The 17,228-nt window shown below is 44.0% G+C and overlaps 1 protein-coding gene across 3 annotated transcripts in view; it reads right to left on the reverse strand.

The window, feature by feature from the left end:
• TMEFF1 (transmembrane protein with EGF like and two follistatin like domains 1) overlaps positions 1 to 17,228 on the reverse strand; it is a 610,729-nt gene that overhangs the window by 145,937 nt on the left and 447,564 nt on the right. For all 3 annotated transcript variants that reach the window (XM_029589975.1, XM_029589972.1, XM_029589974.1), the window contains exon 5: positions 6,155 to 6,251. In XM_029589975.1, coding sequence (XP_029445835.1) covers positions 6,155 to 6,251 — 97 coding nt within the window. The remainder of the gene's footprint in view (positions 1 to 6,154; positions 6,252 to 17,228) is intronic.

The following is a 17,228-nucleotide window of genomic DNA, read 5'->3' on the forward strand; positions in this document are numbered from 1 at the left end:
ATGTGGGAGGGAGGACCTGAATGTTTGCAGAGACAGCATGTGAGAGCCTCTGTGTGTGTGTGTGTGAGTGTGTGAGAGAGAGACAGCATGTGACAGTGAGAGCCTATGCTTGAGCAAGACAGCTTGTGGGAGTGAGAGAGAGCCTGTGTGTGTGAGTCAGACAGCATGTGCCAGTGAGAGACTGTGTGTATGAATGATTGTATGAGAGAGAGCATGTGACAGTGAGAGCCTGTGCTTGAGCAAGATAGCATGTGGGAGTGAGAGAGAGAGCCTGTGTGTGTGAGTCAGTCAGCATGTGCCAGTGAGAGACTGTGTGTATGAATGATTGTATGAGAGAGAGCATGTGACAGTGAGAGCCTGTGCTTAAGCAAGACAGCATGTGAGAGTGAGAGAGAGTCTGTGTGTGTGAGAGTCAGACAGCATGTGCCAGTGAGAGACTGTGTGTATGAATGATTGTATGAGAGAGAGCATGTGAGAGTGAGAGCCTGTGTGTGTGTGTGAGAGAGAGAAAGCATGTGAGAATGAGAACCTGACTGTGATTTTGAGGGAAGAAGACAGATGGAGAGAAAAGAAATAGAAAAAAAGACAATATAAAAGGAATTGGCAAAAAAAATAAGAAAGGAAAGGTGGAAAAAAAATCCTGTGACCAACCGATTAGAAAAATAAGATCAGACAGCAAAGTAAAAAAAATAAATTACTTTTTACTGATTGGCACATGTAATCTTTGGGAATGTGCAAGAGTAGCACTTTCTCTATGCACAATGTAGGAGATCAGCATGGAGGAAGTGGAAGCCCACAGGGCCTGCAGAGAGGAGGCAGCAGAATGGGCTTCAGTGCCAGTAGCAGCAATCACCAATCAGTGCTTCCCCAATAGCCACGCAGCAGTAGTGACAGTGGCAGCAGAGGAATGAGAGAGGCTCTGAGGTTGCTGGCAAAAGAAAGAGAGGGGGTCTGCCTTTAATGTGTGCATGTGTATGAATGGGAGACTGCCTGGGGGTGTATGTGTGTCAATGCATGGGTGCCTGCCTGAGGGTGTGTCTGTGTATGAGAATGAATTGGTGCCTGCCTGGGGGTCTGTGGGTGTGAGAATGAATGTGTGCATGCCTGGGGGATGGGGAGGGAGTGGTGTGAAAATGAATGGGAGCCTGCCCGGGGGTCAGTGTGAGAATGATTGGGAGCTTGCCTGGGTATGTGTGTTTGTGTGTATGTGAGGAAGCCAGTGAGAGTGAGAGCATGAGTGTGTATGAGAAAATCCAGGGGTGTAAGAGTGTGTGGGGGGGGGGGGAGTGTGTGTTGGGGAGAGAGTGTCTTACACCTGAGAGTGTGTCAGTGTCTGTGAGAGCAAGAGGTTATGGTGGGTATAAGAGCATGAATGTGTATGTATGTGACAGTGTATGTGTGTGAGAGAGAGAGGATAACCTCCTAATCCTCGACAATATCAGGGTGACTGGAAATCAAGAGCTTCCATGCATGGACAGCAGGGGCTTTTTAAAATCCTTATTAGTTTTAATTATTGGGTGTTATTTGATATATGTGCTGTTTTGAAATATTTTATTGGTGTTTGGGAAATTGTAAAAAATGTATATGATTTTAATTAATAGAAATTATATTTATCAGTAGTTTTAAAATATTCTTTTATTAGTATGGTTTTACTATTATAACTGATGCTTATGTTTCTTGATTTTATTGTTTTATGAGGAATGGTGGTTCTGTTTTTCCATTATTAATACACAGAGTCTGGCTTCTTGGGGTTTCCATTTCAGTTTTTTTCTAATTTGTGCTCCTTTATTTTGTATTCTATATTTGGTGAGGGTCTGTTTCTGCTCTGTGTGTGTGAACATGATGAGAGATTCTGCTAGCATGTAGTGTCTGTATAGGGATCTATAGCAATCGGGTTTGTTTTGTTTCCTCAGTAGGTGATGTATTGGTATTCTAGGACCCAGTGTAATATTTATCCTTGCTTATTCACAGGTAGGGTTATTGTTGTTTGAGTCCTTGGTGTTATTACTGTTATGTTATGATGGGATTGCAGTATAGATTTTGAGTGTCTTTTTTGCGGGGTTTTGTGTTAGTTCACAATGTGCCTGGCAGTGGAAGGTGTTTGTGCTGTTGTTACTGTGAGGTGACACCAGAATTTGAAAATATCTTTTAGTATGATGAGCTGTAAGAGAAACGTTCAAGCTCCATTGTTTGGGGGAATTTCAGTGGATGCACAGAGTTACAGAACTGGAGGTGCAGGATTTATATTGACATTCTGTCCCTTCCTATAAATTCCAGACTTCACTCTCATAGCCATATAGAATTAGTTGAATGAGGCTATCAAATAATTTTATAGTGTGAAACTGGCCAGCTTTTTAAAATTATGCAGAAGACCCTTTGGACTTTATTAACACTTTTTTTTATAACCAATTTTAAAGCATTTCTTCATCACACCCACCTATAGAGGTGGGTGTGATGAAGAAATGTCATTTTGGCTTCCCCCCCCCCCCAAATTCTTCTGTTTAGAGCTGCCACTGATTTTCTGTGACCTTAAGCATTAGTACAAGAAGGATTAAGGGGGGGGGGGGTGCTGGAGAGGCACACAAATGCATTGGCCCCTGGGCACTGGAGACCCTTGGTGCACCACTGGGTGCGAGTCATATGGGGCCGCAAGCGATGGCAAAGAGGAGTGGAGATTTGGCGGGCCGCAAGCAGTGCCCAACGTGCTCGCGACCCAGAAAACCGCACAGTCAGCGGGCGTGATCGAGAATGAGGTAGGAATCAGGGCCAAGACCGGGGGGTGGCGGCGCAACGGGGGGAAGGGGGGGCGCAAGTGAGAAGGCTCGCCTAGGGTGCCAAATCCCCTTGTACCGGCCCTGCATGGCACGCCACGTGCTTAAGGTATAAATAGTACAGCATCATCAGGAACAGCGTCACAGAGTGATTGGCTGCATTAGAAAAATGTTTAGCTCTGATAGGTTGCATTCTCATCTCCTTACCAACCTGTCTGACTCACTCTATGACAGGGCTGTGAGGTTACTTATGACTCACAGGAAAGGGCTGGTTTTTCTTATGGATACTCCCTCATGGTCTTCTCCTATTTCAAACGGCCACTAAGAAATCACTATGAACCAAAAGGATGAAACTAATATATGTTTTATTTGTGGGGATCGCCATGCATTTCGTGAACCCACAAATCAAACGAACAGGGATTTATGCGTTGCGGATTGCACATTCGTTGAAAACAAATGCACATTCCTAATAATCACTGACCCATGACTCAATTACTGCAACCATATTAAGGTTCTCTTCCACCGTAGTGCTTTCTAGGTCAGTAAGGCCTGGATTTATCAAAATGCACTAAATATCACATGCGATAGAAAAAGGGGTGTGTTTTATGGTAATAGGCAGTTTATCACAATGTGTGCTAATACCTGTGAGAGAAAGAGAGAGAGAGAGAGAGAGAGAGAGAGAGAGAGAGAGAGAGACTAGCCATAACATCCTCACACTAACTAGGTATTTTATTTATATCTCTATGGGAAGCCCACCTAGTAACTCGAGGTGAGGTTTAGAAATAGATATTAGTGTAGGGGTTAGAGGCCACTGTGACATTCAAAGTGAGATGTACGAACAGCACAGTGCTCTCTTGTGAAGATTTGAGAACCTTCGGAGTGCAGCGTCTTTCTGCTCTTCGGTCCCACCAGCCTGGCCTCCGGCGGCAGTGTGCAAGGTCTCGCTACACTTCAGCTGCCAACGGCCTGGCCTCCAGTGGTGGCACTCCCCTACCAACTGCATCGGCCAGTCTGCCCCTGGGGAGAAGGGAAGCACAAGTGGGGCAGTGGGCCACCGGGAGCCGTGACACACCTGCCGGTGCTTGGCAACACACTGGTGTGTCGTGACACACTGGTTGAGAATCGCTGCTCTAAAGGTACAGGAAAGGGTAGGGAAAGTCATCCCACTAGACCTCCAGGTATTTTGACAGTATGGTGTTGGTGGGGGTGTGAAGGAACACGGTGATCCCTTTATGGCTTGGCCTTGTGAGCATCGCTAGGATTCTTAATTTGGCAATGTCCTGGGGAAGAGATAACTCCCAGATATTGCAGCTCACAATGATTTTTAGCAAGCTGTGGTATTCACTGGCATGGGAATGAGCAGCTTTATATGCATTTGCATGTGAAGCACCTATTTATCATGCCTATATGGCACCTGATTTTTGGGCTAGCCAATAACACCTAAAGGTTTGCACTAATTGCAAATTTTGAGCGTTATTTGCAAATACTGCATGCTAATATATTTTACCACACAGTAAGTAGGATTTTCCATATGCTAATGCATTAATGCAGCTTAGTAAAAAGGCCTCCACATGAGACAGCTGGAAGGATGAGAAAAAGATTTGATTATCATCAGCAAAGGAATGATAAATCAGCCAAAGGAAGAGATAAAGGCCTCTCAAAATTTAAGGGGCAATAATCAAGTTTACATGTGGATAAATTCATGTTTACTTGAGTAAAAATGGGGTTCAATTATTGCCTCCTTGTCAAGGCTGGAGGAAGCAGTAGGTGAGCTAGGCCTGGGCCTAGGGCGCCGACCATTAGGGGCCGACCATTAGGGGGCACCGCCACCGCTCGTGAGCCAATGAAGCAGGGTGAGGTGGCCGCTTCAGGCGGCAGAATTTTGAAGCGGCAAAAAAGTGCCCCTTCAAAATTCTGCCCAGCCCCCGCCTCACCCTGCCTACCCCCCCCCCCCCCTCCATCGCACCAGCCTCCCTGGTAGTCCAGTCGGGGGCCCAGGAGCGAACTGCCACTTCCAGGCCGTCGGCTGCCACAAACCAAAATGGAGCCGGTGGCCTTTAGCCAGATTGGGAGGATAGAGGGGTTATTTTATTTAAATTTGGGGGGACGGTGCAGTGGGTGGAAGAGAGGCGGCATGTGATCACCACCCCTGAAGATAGGAGTCAGGGCTGTGACTGGGGGCAGGGCAGGGAGGGGGGTGTCAGCACGACCAGGGGGGCCGGCACAAGGCAGAAGGTGCCTAGGGTGCCAAATTCCCTTGCACCATCCCTGCATGCTGGATGACAGAATGTGTATATTTACCTGCACTGAATGTGGAAACGTGGGCAGTGCTGTGGGTGAGTTTGGGGCAGGGCAGAAAAGTTGACATGAGCTTTTATTATGAAAGTCCAATGTGTACCTTTGAATGGGTGCTTTTTCACCTGCTTTCTAATGGCTGCCCAAATATTTCAAGAGAAACTCAGTTGGAGACTCTCTTTTACAGCTAGCTTACAGACCTGTGTGTGCTTTATACCCACGGGTGTACCAGCACCTCACGATGTTTTAATTATTGCCCTCTTAGTACAGACGGGGAAAAGGAGTGGGCTGAGAACAGAGCAGAGGATGAATATGCTGTATATTCCTGCACTCACAATATCATTAGCAGCTAAGGAAAAAATGCTTTATTTATTTTTATTCTTTTTTACTGGCAAACACAAGATAGCAAATAATCTTGACTCTCAGATTCTATTGAGATATGAGATGCAGAAGGACAATGCCCCTACATTATTAAAGTAGTGATTGCCAAAACTGAAATTTTATTTAAACTTAGCTTTTACTGAGATCAACAGTAATTACCAAATTACAGTTGTCATGTCAATGACTCAGATATCACAATAAGCTTGCAGACATTCAATAAACCTAACAGTTTTCTGCATCTTAAGAGTCTCCTAAGTCAAAGCAACTCCAAGACTTTGCTCCTAACAAGGTCACATAACTCAACAGATATAAACAAATATTTCAGTCTCAGAGTGTTTTTCAAGTTATATCAGTGTCTAAAATAAAAGACAAAATAAACAATAACATTCCCATTGCCCAAACAGAATTTAAACATCTTTCCTTAATGCAGATAATGAAATTATAGTTATTATTAACCATAGCTTAACCATAGATGACATCTCATGTTTCTATCCCTTTCTAATATTTCTCATTTAAATATGATGACAGACCATTCCAGAGCCTCATTAACTGGACAGTTTACTTGACTTGCGTTTCTTTGTTAGAAGTGTGACCCGGTACACAGTTTTCAGTATAATGCCATAGGTCTTCCTAAAAATGTGCAGTATCATAATATTCTTCAAATACATTGCAATCAAGCCATCAGATGAATAGTGTTTATTACTCACCCAATATCTTCTGCATCTTCATCACACTCAGCACCATATTTGCAGGCTCCACACTTTGAGTGCTTCCTGTGGACCTCTGATCCCGATCCTTCATATTCTAAAGAAAAAAGGCAGCCACGTCAACACAAAATTCTAGTGTGGTTTTGTACAAACAAAAACTATACTGAAATTGTCTGCATGATTGAGTCTGCGTTTCTGTGTTACAGCATGTGGGCGTAAAGTCTTCTACATGAAAGATATTACCTCTACTAGATTTACTTCTTAGCTCACCAAACAATGACTAAAATGTGCAGTTTTATTTTAGTTTCTTCATGCGACTGACAAGACAGAGGCAGGAACAGATCTTCATTAAATATTTATTCTTGACTGACTTTTTCATGCTCAAAATTTGCTCACTACACTCTTCATACTACAATACTTATGAAGCTGGTGTAAGAAAAAGCTAGAATTATGGCCTCATACCTCCACAAGGCCAGGACCACATTAAAAAAAACATTTCAATGCAACTAATTGGTGGAATTTTTGTATGGGTGTCCTATATTGGAACACCAAAAAAGATATAATACATGAGCTTTCCAGATCACACAGTTCTAGTTCAGATCCCATCTGTAAAATCTTTTTTTTGTTAGTCCCATAGAAGTATAACCCCACCTCACCCCAGGATACAAAAATAATGAGAGGTATGGACTCCCAAATTCATTTAGTGTGTTCTAAATTACAGGTCAAGTAGATGGGGAAGTGGACCTCAATGGAAACAGCAGGGGTAGCTCACATTCATGGATGGTCAGGAAGAACATAACCTCCTCCCCTTCATGAACCCTATAAGATTCTTTAACTGCTAGCACAAATAAACACCAAAACAGATTCATATCACTTGCAGGTAAACCCAAACTCTCAATGTGATTTTCCAGCTGCATTTCTCTACTTCCTGCCCATGAGAGTTCCCACCCCCTGTGGACGCCATTACAACCGTGCTATTGCAGTTCTCTTTTTCCTGTCCATGGGAAGTGGGGATCCAGCAGGCACATCATTAGAACTGTGTCACTGATGTTGGACCTTCAATATAGGGTGAGGCGGCTACAGCAGGAAAGCTCTGGAGGACACTTTTGTTTCCTCAAAATTTTGCTACTTACCCTGCCCTATAATAGCACTGCCTCTGCATGGGGCACTCACAATTTCCGAATTCCTTACTGCTTTCTCCTGGTCCTTTCCTCAAGCAGAGGAAATGCCTCTTCTCAACACCCTTGCCTTCGGGCCTGTTATCTTGAGGGAAAAATCCTCTATAGGACCTCTCTCCATACTGGAGTTGTACCCCAGATCCACTAGTTTGCAGAATGGCTACTCCAGGTCTGCTCCATCCTGGAGCTTTCCTTCTTTCTCCAGCCTAGAAAAAGGGGGCAACTTCTGTCAAAGTAACCCAAGCTTCATACTTCCCTGGGAAACCTCCCAGGCCTCAGTGACCAGGACCCAACCTTGGGCCAAGCTCCAATGTTGGGCCCTGGCCTAGACCCACACCTAGTCTCTGAGAACGGGACTAGATCATGCCTGGCCCTGCTGGAGTTTTATGGAACCAATATGCATATATACAAAAAAAAAATTATATTCGCCCAAGATGTATTTTCAGTTTGTATCATTTGTACGAACTGAAAATGGCCTCAATTATTGTAATTTTTGCATTTGTTCAAAACAAATGCACATTCCTTCCCAGCACCATGCCAAATGCTATCCAGCAGTCACTTTCCATTAACATTTTTCATAACTCTTCATGCATTCAAATAATTCCTAGATCTTTCCCACTGAAAACATCTGTTACAATTAAAAGGGGAAACGGAAAAGGCTATAAATTTGGGGTTCTCTCCATAGAAAATATCACAACCTACAAGAATTCCAGGACTAATATCACTACTAGAAAGTTGTACTACCTAACTGATCAAAATGTTGCTTTTACAATCTCTGGAAGTATGACTGAACAAATTACAAACTATATAGTTATGGTGAGATTGGCCTGGATTTTCTAAGGTCACAGACCTTAGAAAATCTGGTGGTAACGGGGGGGGCGAAGCGGGGGGCGGGTCGAAAGCCGGCAGCCATCACACCACTGCGGTGTTCTGGCTGCCAGCTTTCGCACCGAATATCTACACCATAAAAGGTGTAGTTATTCGACGTGAAACTGGCAGCGATAAGGGTCCTTACCTTTCGCCGCCAGCGATGTGTCTGAGGCGTCGGCCCTGGTGCCGCCCCGACTCCTCCTCTTCCAGGGCTGATTCCGCCCCATTTAGTGATCGCATGCGAAAAGTCCCTTTTCGCGTGCGATCGCTTTTGAAAATGACCCCCATTGTGTGCCTGGATCAGCTTTTCTTCTTAATAGTGATACATTTTTTTTTTATTTTTTTTTTTAAATCTTGTTACCCAAATCCTCTGATCTTTGTACTGGGTTACATAGATACATCTAAAATGATTCACATGAAAATGAATAAAACTGACTAAGAATAAGCACTCTCACATAATAAACCACTATCTGCAGTATTCATCTGAAAGCCAACAGATTTAGAAGTCAGTATTATTATTATTATTAGTATTATTGACTTTGTTACTCGCAATATTTTACAGAAATGTTTAAAATGAGTATAAAAAAAGATAAAAATATATATTCCAAAACATTTTACAATAAGTTAAAATAAATAGCAGTTAGCAAAAGTAAAACCATAAAACAACTGAAAGAATTACATAGCATAAAACATTACATAGTATAAACATAAGAACATAAGAAATTGCCATACTGGGTCAGACCAAAGGTCCATCAAGCCTACCATCCTGTTTCCAACAGTAGCCAATCCAGGCTACAAGTACCTAGCAAGTACCTAAAATCTAAGTAGATCCCATGCTACTGATGCCAGTAATAGCAGTGGCTAGTCTCGAAGTCAACTTGATTAATAGTAATTAATGGACTTCTCCAAGAACTTATCCAAACATTTTATAAACCCAGCTACACTAAGGGGTCGATTTTAAGACCAACGTGCATGTGTCCATGTGCGCGCCAATTTGATAACAAATGCGCGCCAGCACGCGCATGATATAAAATCTGATGGCCACGTTCACAGGCGTGTGTGGATTTTAAAATCCATGCGTGCATGTGCGGGCGGCCCACGACTTCCATTCCAATTAAGGAGTGGACTGAGAGGGAACCTCCTATCCCTAACCCTACCCTTGCTACCTCTTCCCCTCTCCTCCCCGACCCCTAATCTAACACTACCTATCACTAATTTTTTATTTTAATGGTGGTGCGTGCTTCCCCAGGACAGTGGGTAATGGCGCTGTCCCGGACCATCCCTTCACGCCCAGATGATTCCACTCGGCCCACCAGATTTGCAGGGCCTGAAACTTTGGCACGTAACTTGGGTTCTGTCAGTGGCCGGGCCCATTCTAAAATGTGCAAGGTGCGCGCAAGGCCTGGCCATATGCGTAACTCCCATTTTTAACATGCCTTGCCCTTTTAAAATCGGGAGGTAAGTGCACTAACCACATACTCTGGCAACAAATTCCAGAGCTTAATTGTGCATTGAGTGAAAAAGAATTTTCTCCGATTAGTTTTAAAGTGCTACTTGCTAACTTCATGGAGTGCCCCCTAGTCATTATATTATCCAAAACAGTAAATTACCAATTCACATTTAACCATTCTAGACCTATCATGATTTTAAAGATCTCTATCACATCCCCCCCTCAGTCGTCTCTTCTCCAAGCTGAACAGCCATAAACTCTTTAGCCTTTCCTCATAGGGGAGCTGTTCCATCAACTTTATCATTTTGGTCGCTCTTCTCTGTACCTTCTCCATTGCAATTATATCATTTTTGAGATGTGGCGACCAGAATTGTACACAATACTCAAGATGCGGGCTCACCATGGAGTGATACAAAGACATTTTGACATTTTCCATTTTATTTACCATTCCCTTCCTAATAATTCCTAACATTCTGTTTGCTTTTTTGATTGTCACAGCACACTGAGCTGACAATTTCAAAGGATTATCCATTATGATGCCTAGATCTCTTTCCTGGGTGGTAGTTCCTAATATGGAACTTACCATCATGTAACTACAGCATAGATTATTTTACCCTTTATGTATCACCTTGCACTTGTCCACATTAAATTTTTTCTGCCATTTGGATGCCCAATCTTCCAGTCTCACAAGGTCCTCCTGCAATTTATCACAATCCGCTTGTGATATAACTACTCTGAATAATTTTGTATCATCTATAAATTTGATTACCTCACTCATTGTATTTCTTTCCAGATCATTGATAAATATATTGAAAAGCATCGGTCCAAGTACAGATCCCTGAGGCACACCACTGTGTTTACCCTTTTCCATTGCGGAAATTGACTATTTAATCCCACTCTCTATTTCCTGACTTTTAGCCAGTTTATAATCCACAAAAGGACATCGCCACCTATCCCATGACTTTTTGCTTTTCTTAGAAGCCTCTCATGAGGTCTTTGTCAGATGCCTTCTGAAAAATCAAATACACTACATCTACTGGTTCACCTTTATCCACATGTCTATTAACCCCTTCAAAAAAATGAAGCAGATTTGTGAGGCAAGACTTGCCTTGGATAAATCCATGCTGACTGTATTAAATTCAACCATGTCTTTATATGCTCTGGGGTAGATTTTCAAAGGGTTGCGCATGTAAGATACGTGCGCTACCCTGGAAAATCTCCCCCTGCGTGTGCCAAGCCTATCTTGCATAGGCTCGGTGGCACGCGCAAACCCGGGATGCGCGTAAGTCCCGGGGTTTGAAAAAAATCGGCGTTCTGGGGGCAGGGCCATGGGCGGGGTGCCAGCCCGGGGGCATTCCAGGGGCGGGACCGAAGCCTCCGGAACAGCCACTGGGCCGGGGGATGGAGAGCCGGCAGGCGTAACTTCTTCAATAAAGGTCAGAAGGGGTTTTTAGTTAGGGCTGGGGGGCGGGTTAGATAGAGGAAGGGAGGGGAAGGTGCAGGGGGACGGAAGGAAAGTTCCCTCCGAGGCCGCTCCGGGTTTAGGTAAGAGTGTAGGGGGTTAGGGGCCACTTTGACATTCTACGTGACACCTACGAACAGAACAGTGGTCTCTGGTGAAGATTTGCTGGCCTTCGGAGTGAGGAAACTCACTCCAAGATGAGATTTGAGCAAGGTTCTCTCAACCTAGCTTGAGGGACTCTCTACCTGGGTAAACATCTTCTGGGTGAATACGGACTAAATTGTAGGCGCCCCACAGATCCAGCTTAGTAAGGTGGTAGCACCCTGTAGGCAGTCAAACAATTCGGAGATCAGGGGTAACGGGTATCTGTCCTTACGGGTGATTGCATTTAGGCCATGGTAATCAATACAAGGTCTTAATGACCCATCCTTCTTGATGAAGAAAAAAACCTGCTCCTGCAGGAGAAGTGGATGATCAGATAACCCTTAACTAGGTTTTCCTGAATGTATTCAGTCATGGCTCGGGTTTCAGGCAGAGACAAAGGATAAGTCCTACCCCTGGGAGGAGTAGTACCTGGTAGCAGGTCAATGGGACAATAGAACTTATGCAAGGGCGGAAGAATATCTGCTTTCTGCTTTGAAAAGACATCCCCAAAGTCCCCATAGGGAGATGGAGTACCAGAAATGGCTACTGCAAGGGGAACCGCAGATGAAGGCTCCACCTTCTTCAAGCACTGTTGGCGACAAGCTGAGCTCCATTCAGTGAGCTACAGAGCTCCCCAGTCAAACTGGGGGGAGTGGTGCTGGAGCCACGGTAACCACAAGGCTATTGGATGAATGGATTTCTCCAACACAAGAAGTTCAATCTCCTCATGGAGAGCGCCGATGAGTAGCCAACAGGTGATGTGATCTGAGAGATCTGCCCAGGTAGCAGTTCGCCATGGATAGAGGCGATCCACAGAGGGACTTCTATGGCATGAGTAGGTATGTCTAAGAGGTGTACCAGGTCTTTCAAAATAAAAGCCCCAGACCCCCAGACCATGGTTTCCCAACCATGGCTCCAGAATCAACTAGAGCCATGGTTGGGAAAGAATGGGAGTCCCAGGTTAGCATAAATGGCAATGATAATTGAGGGGCCGGAGTAATAATGCCCATGTTCAGGACCCCAACCGAACTTAGGCCCGGGAGTTTCCCGGATGGACAGGAAAAGTCTGAAGGTGGTGGCCAGAAGCCCCACAGTACAGGCTCATGCTGGAGTCCCTACATCGGAGATGTTCCTCCAGAGTAAGGTGCCCATGACCCAGCTGCATAGGTTCGTCTGACTTGATGGGAGATTGAATCCCACTTCTATTGGGCTTTGTGGTAGGAGGAGAGTGAGATCGCTCCATAGCAACATGTCGGGATGTCTGAACTTCACGGTGACGTTCCTGGAGGCGGTGATCAATCCGGCCTGTGAAGTCAATTAAATCCTCCAGAGAGAACGGAAGTTCTCGAGCTGTGAGTTAGTCTTTTAGTTGGGATGAAAGACCGTCCAAGTAAATGGCTCAAAGACAATCTTCTTGCCACGCCAATTCGGTGGCTAGAGTCCGAAATTCAATGGTGTAGTCATTGAGGGATCTCTGACCTTGTCGTAAGCGTAAAAGGTGGGTACTGCCCACAGCCTGCCTGCCAGGGTCATCGAAGGTCTGACGAAGACATGAAGCATGACGATTCTTGCAGGAGAAAGTCCGAACGCTCCCATAAGGGAGAGGCCCATGCCAAAGCCTTGCCTTCCAAATGAGAAAGAATAAAAATCACTTTGTCAGTTCATCCTGGAAGATGGAAGGCTGCAGAGCAAACTGCAGATAGTACTGGTTAATAAACCCTCTGCAGAGACGAGGCTCCCCGTTAAAACGAGGTGGAGTGGGTAGGGTCAGCAAAGCTCTGGTGGGTGAGGCTGCAGGCGGTGGGCTGACTAGTGCAGACGTCAGAGCTGTGGCACTTGCGTGAGTATCCAGCCGCGCATGGAGACGTTCGACCAAAGAGACCAATGCCTCTAGGAACCACTGCTGTTCTTGTATCTTCAAGGCCAGGCCAAGAATGGCCTGGAGGGTGGAGGCATTGGCAATCTGTTGCACTGATGGTAGACCCTTGGCCCGAGGTGGGGTTGACCCTACCTGCTACCCACCTTGTACCATTTTGGTTAGCTTCCCTAATTTCTCTTAGCATTTCCCTGTCCATCTCATCATTTTGGCCAGGTGGACAGTAGTATACTCCTATCACTATACTCTTCCCCGACACACAAGGGACATTTACCCATAAAGATTCTAGTTCTCTGCTGCTAGAAAGTGTCAGGGCAGCAGAAACTGAAGCCTAGACATTTCAGAATGCTCTCTGCTAAGAAATATATACAAATAAGCCTTCAGGTCCATTGATGCTAGAAAGAGAGCAAGAGCTGTGAAAGCTGAAACCTAAATAGCTCACAGTGTTCTCTGGAGCCCTCTGCTGGGGCTGCTAGGAATAGTATGCATATGAGCCTTCCTGTTCTCTGCAACAGGAAACAGTTATAGAAACATAGAAAGTTGACGGCAGAAAAAGACTATAAGGCCCATCTGTCCAGTTAAACATTATTATTCCGATCACTTCCTTAGAGATCTCCTTTATTTATCCCATGCTTTCTTGAATTCAGATACTGTTTTTGTGTCCACCACTTCAACTGGAAAGCTGTTCCACAGATCTACCACCTTCTCTATAAAGAAATATTTCCTAAGACTACTCCTGAGTCTACCTTCTTTCAAACCTCATCTCATGACCCCTCATTCTAGAGCCTCTCCATTGAAAAACTCTCGCCTCCTGTGCATGGAAACTTTTGAGATATTTTAAAATCTCTATCATATGTCCCCTATCTCTCCTTTCCTCTAGGGTATACATATTTAGATCTTTACGTCTATCCCCATATGCTTTAGAATGAAGGCCACTAACCATTTTAGTAGCCATCCTGTGGACCGACTCCATCTTCTTTATATCCTTTTGAATGTGCGGTCTCCAGAATTGTACACAGTATTTCAAGTGAGATTTCTCCATGGACCTATACAGGGGCAATTCACCTCCCTTTTTCTGCTCTCTCTATTCAGCCAAGCATCTATCTGGCTTTTACTGTTGCTTTATCTACCTGTTTGGCTACCTTAAGATCATTAGCTACAATTACCACAAATCCTGTTCTTCCTTTGTGCTTAAAATTTCATCTACAATACTGTACCTTTCCCTTAGTTTTTTCAAACCTCAATGCATTCCTTTGTATATTTTTGCATTTAGGATGCAAAAAAACCAAGGGAAATGTACAGTATTGGAGGTGAAATTCTTCTAAACACAAAGGAAGAGCAGAATTTGGGAGTAATTGTATCTGATGATCTTAAGGTAGCCAAACAGGGGATAAAGTGAAGGTAAAAGCCAGAAAGATTCTTGGCTGAATAGTGAGAGGAATGGTCAGTAGAAAAAGGGAGCTGAGGCTAGACAGCTAGTGGTGTCCTCTGGAGCCCTTTCCTGGGGTTGCTGGGAGAAATATGCAAATAAGCCTTCAGGTTGCCTACTGAAGACAGACAGACACCACTTCTTCCTAGTGCATTATATATATATATATATATATATATATATATATATATATATATATATATATATATATATATATATATATATATATATATATATGTTCTAGATACACTTGAGGATTTTATCTCTTATATATATGTTCTAGATACACTTGAGGATTTTATCTCTTCCCCAGTTTTGGGATCCTATACAGGAACCCTGCCTGATGGCAAATATTCCCTTGAAGGGTGAGGTTTCAGACCAAGATCATAAGCTACAATCATTTTGCCTGTCTCTAATAAAAAAGGTTTGCACAGTATACAGTAGCTTGTTTTCATTTTTTAAAACAAAAACAATTGCCTCCCGGGTCTGCGGCACTCTGATCCTTCTCTCTAAAATCAGTATTTGAAGTAAATATCAAACATGACTGGGAAGTTTAGCTAGTTACTGTGGATGTGAACTGCCCCAATAAAGGCAATGAAGGTAATCAACAAGTAGTGCTTTTGCAAAAGAGAAAAAGCATATAGATTAGAGATGTGAATCGTGTCCTCGATCGTCTTAACGATCGATTTCGGCTGGGAGGGGGAGGGAATCGTATTGTTGCCGTTTGGGTGTGTAAAGTATCGTGAAAATCGTTAAAATCGTGAGCCGGCACACTAAAACCCCCTAAAACCCACCCCCGACCCTTTAAATTAAATCCCCCACCCTCCCGAACCCCCCCCCAAATGCCTTAAATTACCTGGGGGTCCAGCGGCACACTAAAACACGGCACACTAAAACCCCCTAAAACCCATCCCGACCCTTTAAATTAAATCCCCCACCCTCCCGAACCCCCCCCCCCCAAATGCCTTAAATTACCTGGGGGTCCGTAGCGGCGGTCCGTAGCTTAAATTACCTCCGTAGCGGCGGTCTGTAGCTAAATCGGGGGAAGGGGGAGAGCAGGAAACCGGCACACTAAATCGTGTAGTCTTCAGCCGGTGCCATTTTGCAAAATGGCCGCCACAAAATGGCGGCGGCCATAGACCAAAACGATTCGATGCAGGAGGTCGTTCCGGACCCCCGCTGGACTTTTGACAAGTCTTGTGGGGGTCAGGAGGCCCCCCCAAGCTGGCCAAAAGTTCCTAGGGGTCCGCGGGGGTCCGGGAGCGATCTCCTGCCGCGAATCGTTTTCCGTACGGAAAATGGCGCCGGCAGGAGATCGACTGCAGGAGGTCGTTCAGCGGGGGTCCGGAACCCTCGCTGAACGACCTCCTGCAGTCGATCTCCTGCCGGCGCCATTTTCCGTACGGAAAACAATTCGCGGACCGCCGCTACGGAGGTAATTTAAGGTACGGACCGCTGCTACGGACCCCCAGGTAATTTAAGGCATTTGGGGGGGGTTCGGGAGGGTGGGGGATTTAATTTAAAGGGTCGGGGGTGGGTTTTAGGGTGTTTTAGTGTGCCAGTTTTCCTGCCCTCCCCCTTCCCCCGATTTACGATTTTTTGACGATAAATCGGGGGAATTGGTATTGTATCGTGGCCCTAACGATTTTTGACGATTTAAAATATATCGGACGATATTTTAAATCGTCAAAAAACGATTCACATCCCTAATAGATCAATATATTAGAAATGTAGATACAGATAACTGATGACAGAAAAGAGCCATTAGGTCCATCCAGTCTGCCCAGTTTCTCTCACTTCTTTGCAAAGAGGAATTCTTTATGCTTATACCATGCTTTCTTGAATTCTGTAACTGTTTTTGTTTTCACCTCCTCCTCTGGGAGGCCATTCCATGCATCATAACACCCTTGCCATGAAGCTCCAGATGTTGTTCCTGCATTTACCCCCTTGAATCCTCTTGCCATGACCTTTTGTTATAATATATTAATTAGTAAAAGCAGTTTGCCACACGTTCCTTACCACATCCTTTACAGTTCAAAGATTCAGAAGGCTTAGGCATTAAATAATTATATTAATATTTAAATTCCCTATCTGCATTGCAAATATTTCTTTCTCAGCAGGAAAGCATGAGCACACAGAATTCCATCTGTCCACAATTAAGCCTTGTTTAACAAAAAATACACTAGGGCCTGATTTACAAAGGCTTTATTCCCATTCTGTGTCTATGGTAAAAAGGCTTAGTAAATCAGGCCTATAATGTGCTTAATTGTTCGTTTATGGAAATATACAGGTAATGTAAGGTGGTGTATATATAATTGAAAGACTTGTTAATTCTACATTCCCAGTGCTTACAATTTCCACTCTGTTTATGATTCTGAACTTCAACAGTGTTAGATATGTAACAGGAATTCAGTGTTGTAATGTTTGTAATAAATAAATACCATGCTGCCGGAAGTCAAAATGGTTTTTTTTTGTTTTAGTTTGTTGTAAGCTTTATTGTTTTACTGTTTTATAAATATATGTATTTATTATTTGATGTTCTTATTTGTAAACCACATTGAGCAATTGTATTGCATAATGTGGTACAGTATTTAAATGATGTAACCAAAAAATTGTGAACACAGAAGAAGGCACACACTTTTAACAGTTTGCATGTTTTTCTGGA

This window comes from Rhinatrema bivittatum, chromosome 2 (genome assembly GCF_901001135.1).
Source record: "Rhinatrema bivittatum chromosome 2, aRhiBiv1.1, whole genome shotgun sequence".
Lineage (NCBI taxonomy): Eukaryota > Metazoa > Chordata > Amphibia > Gymnophiona > Rhinatrematidae > Rhinatrema > Rhinatrema bivittatum.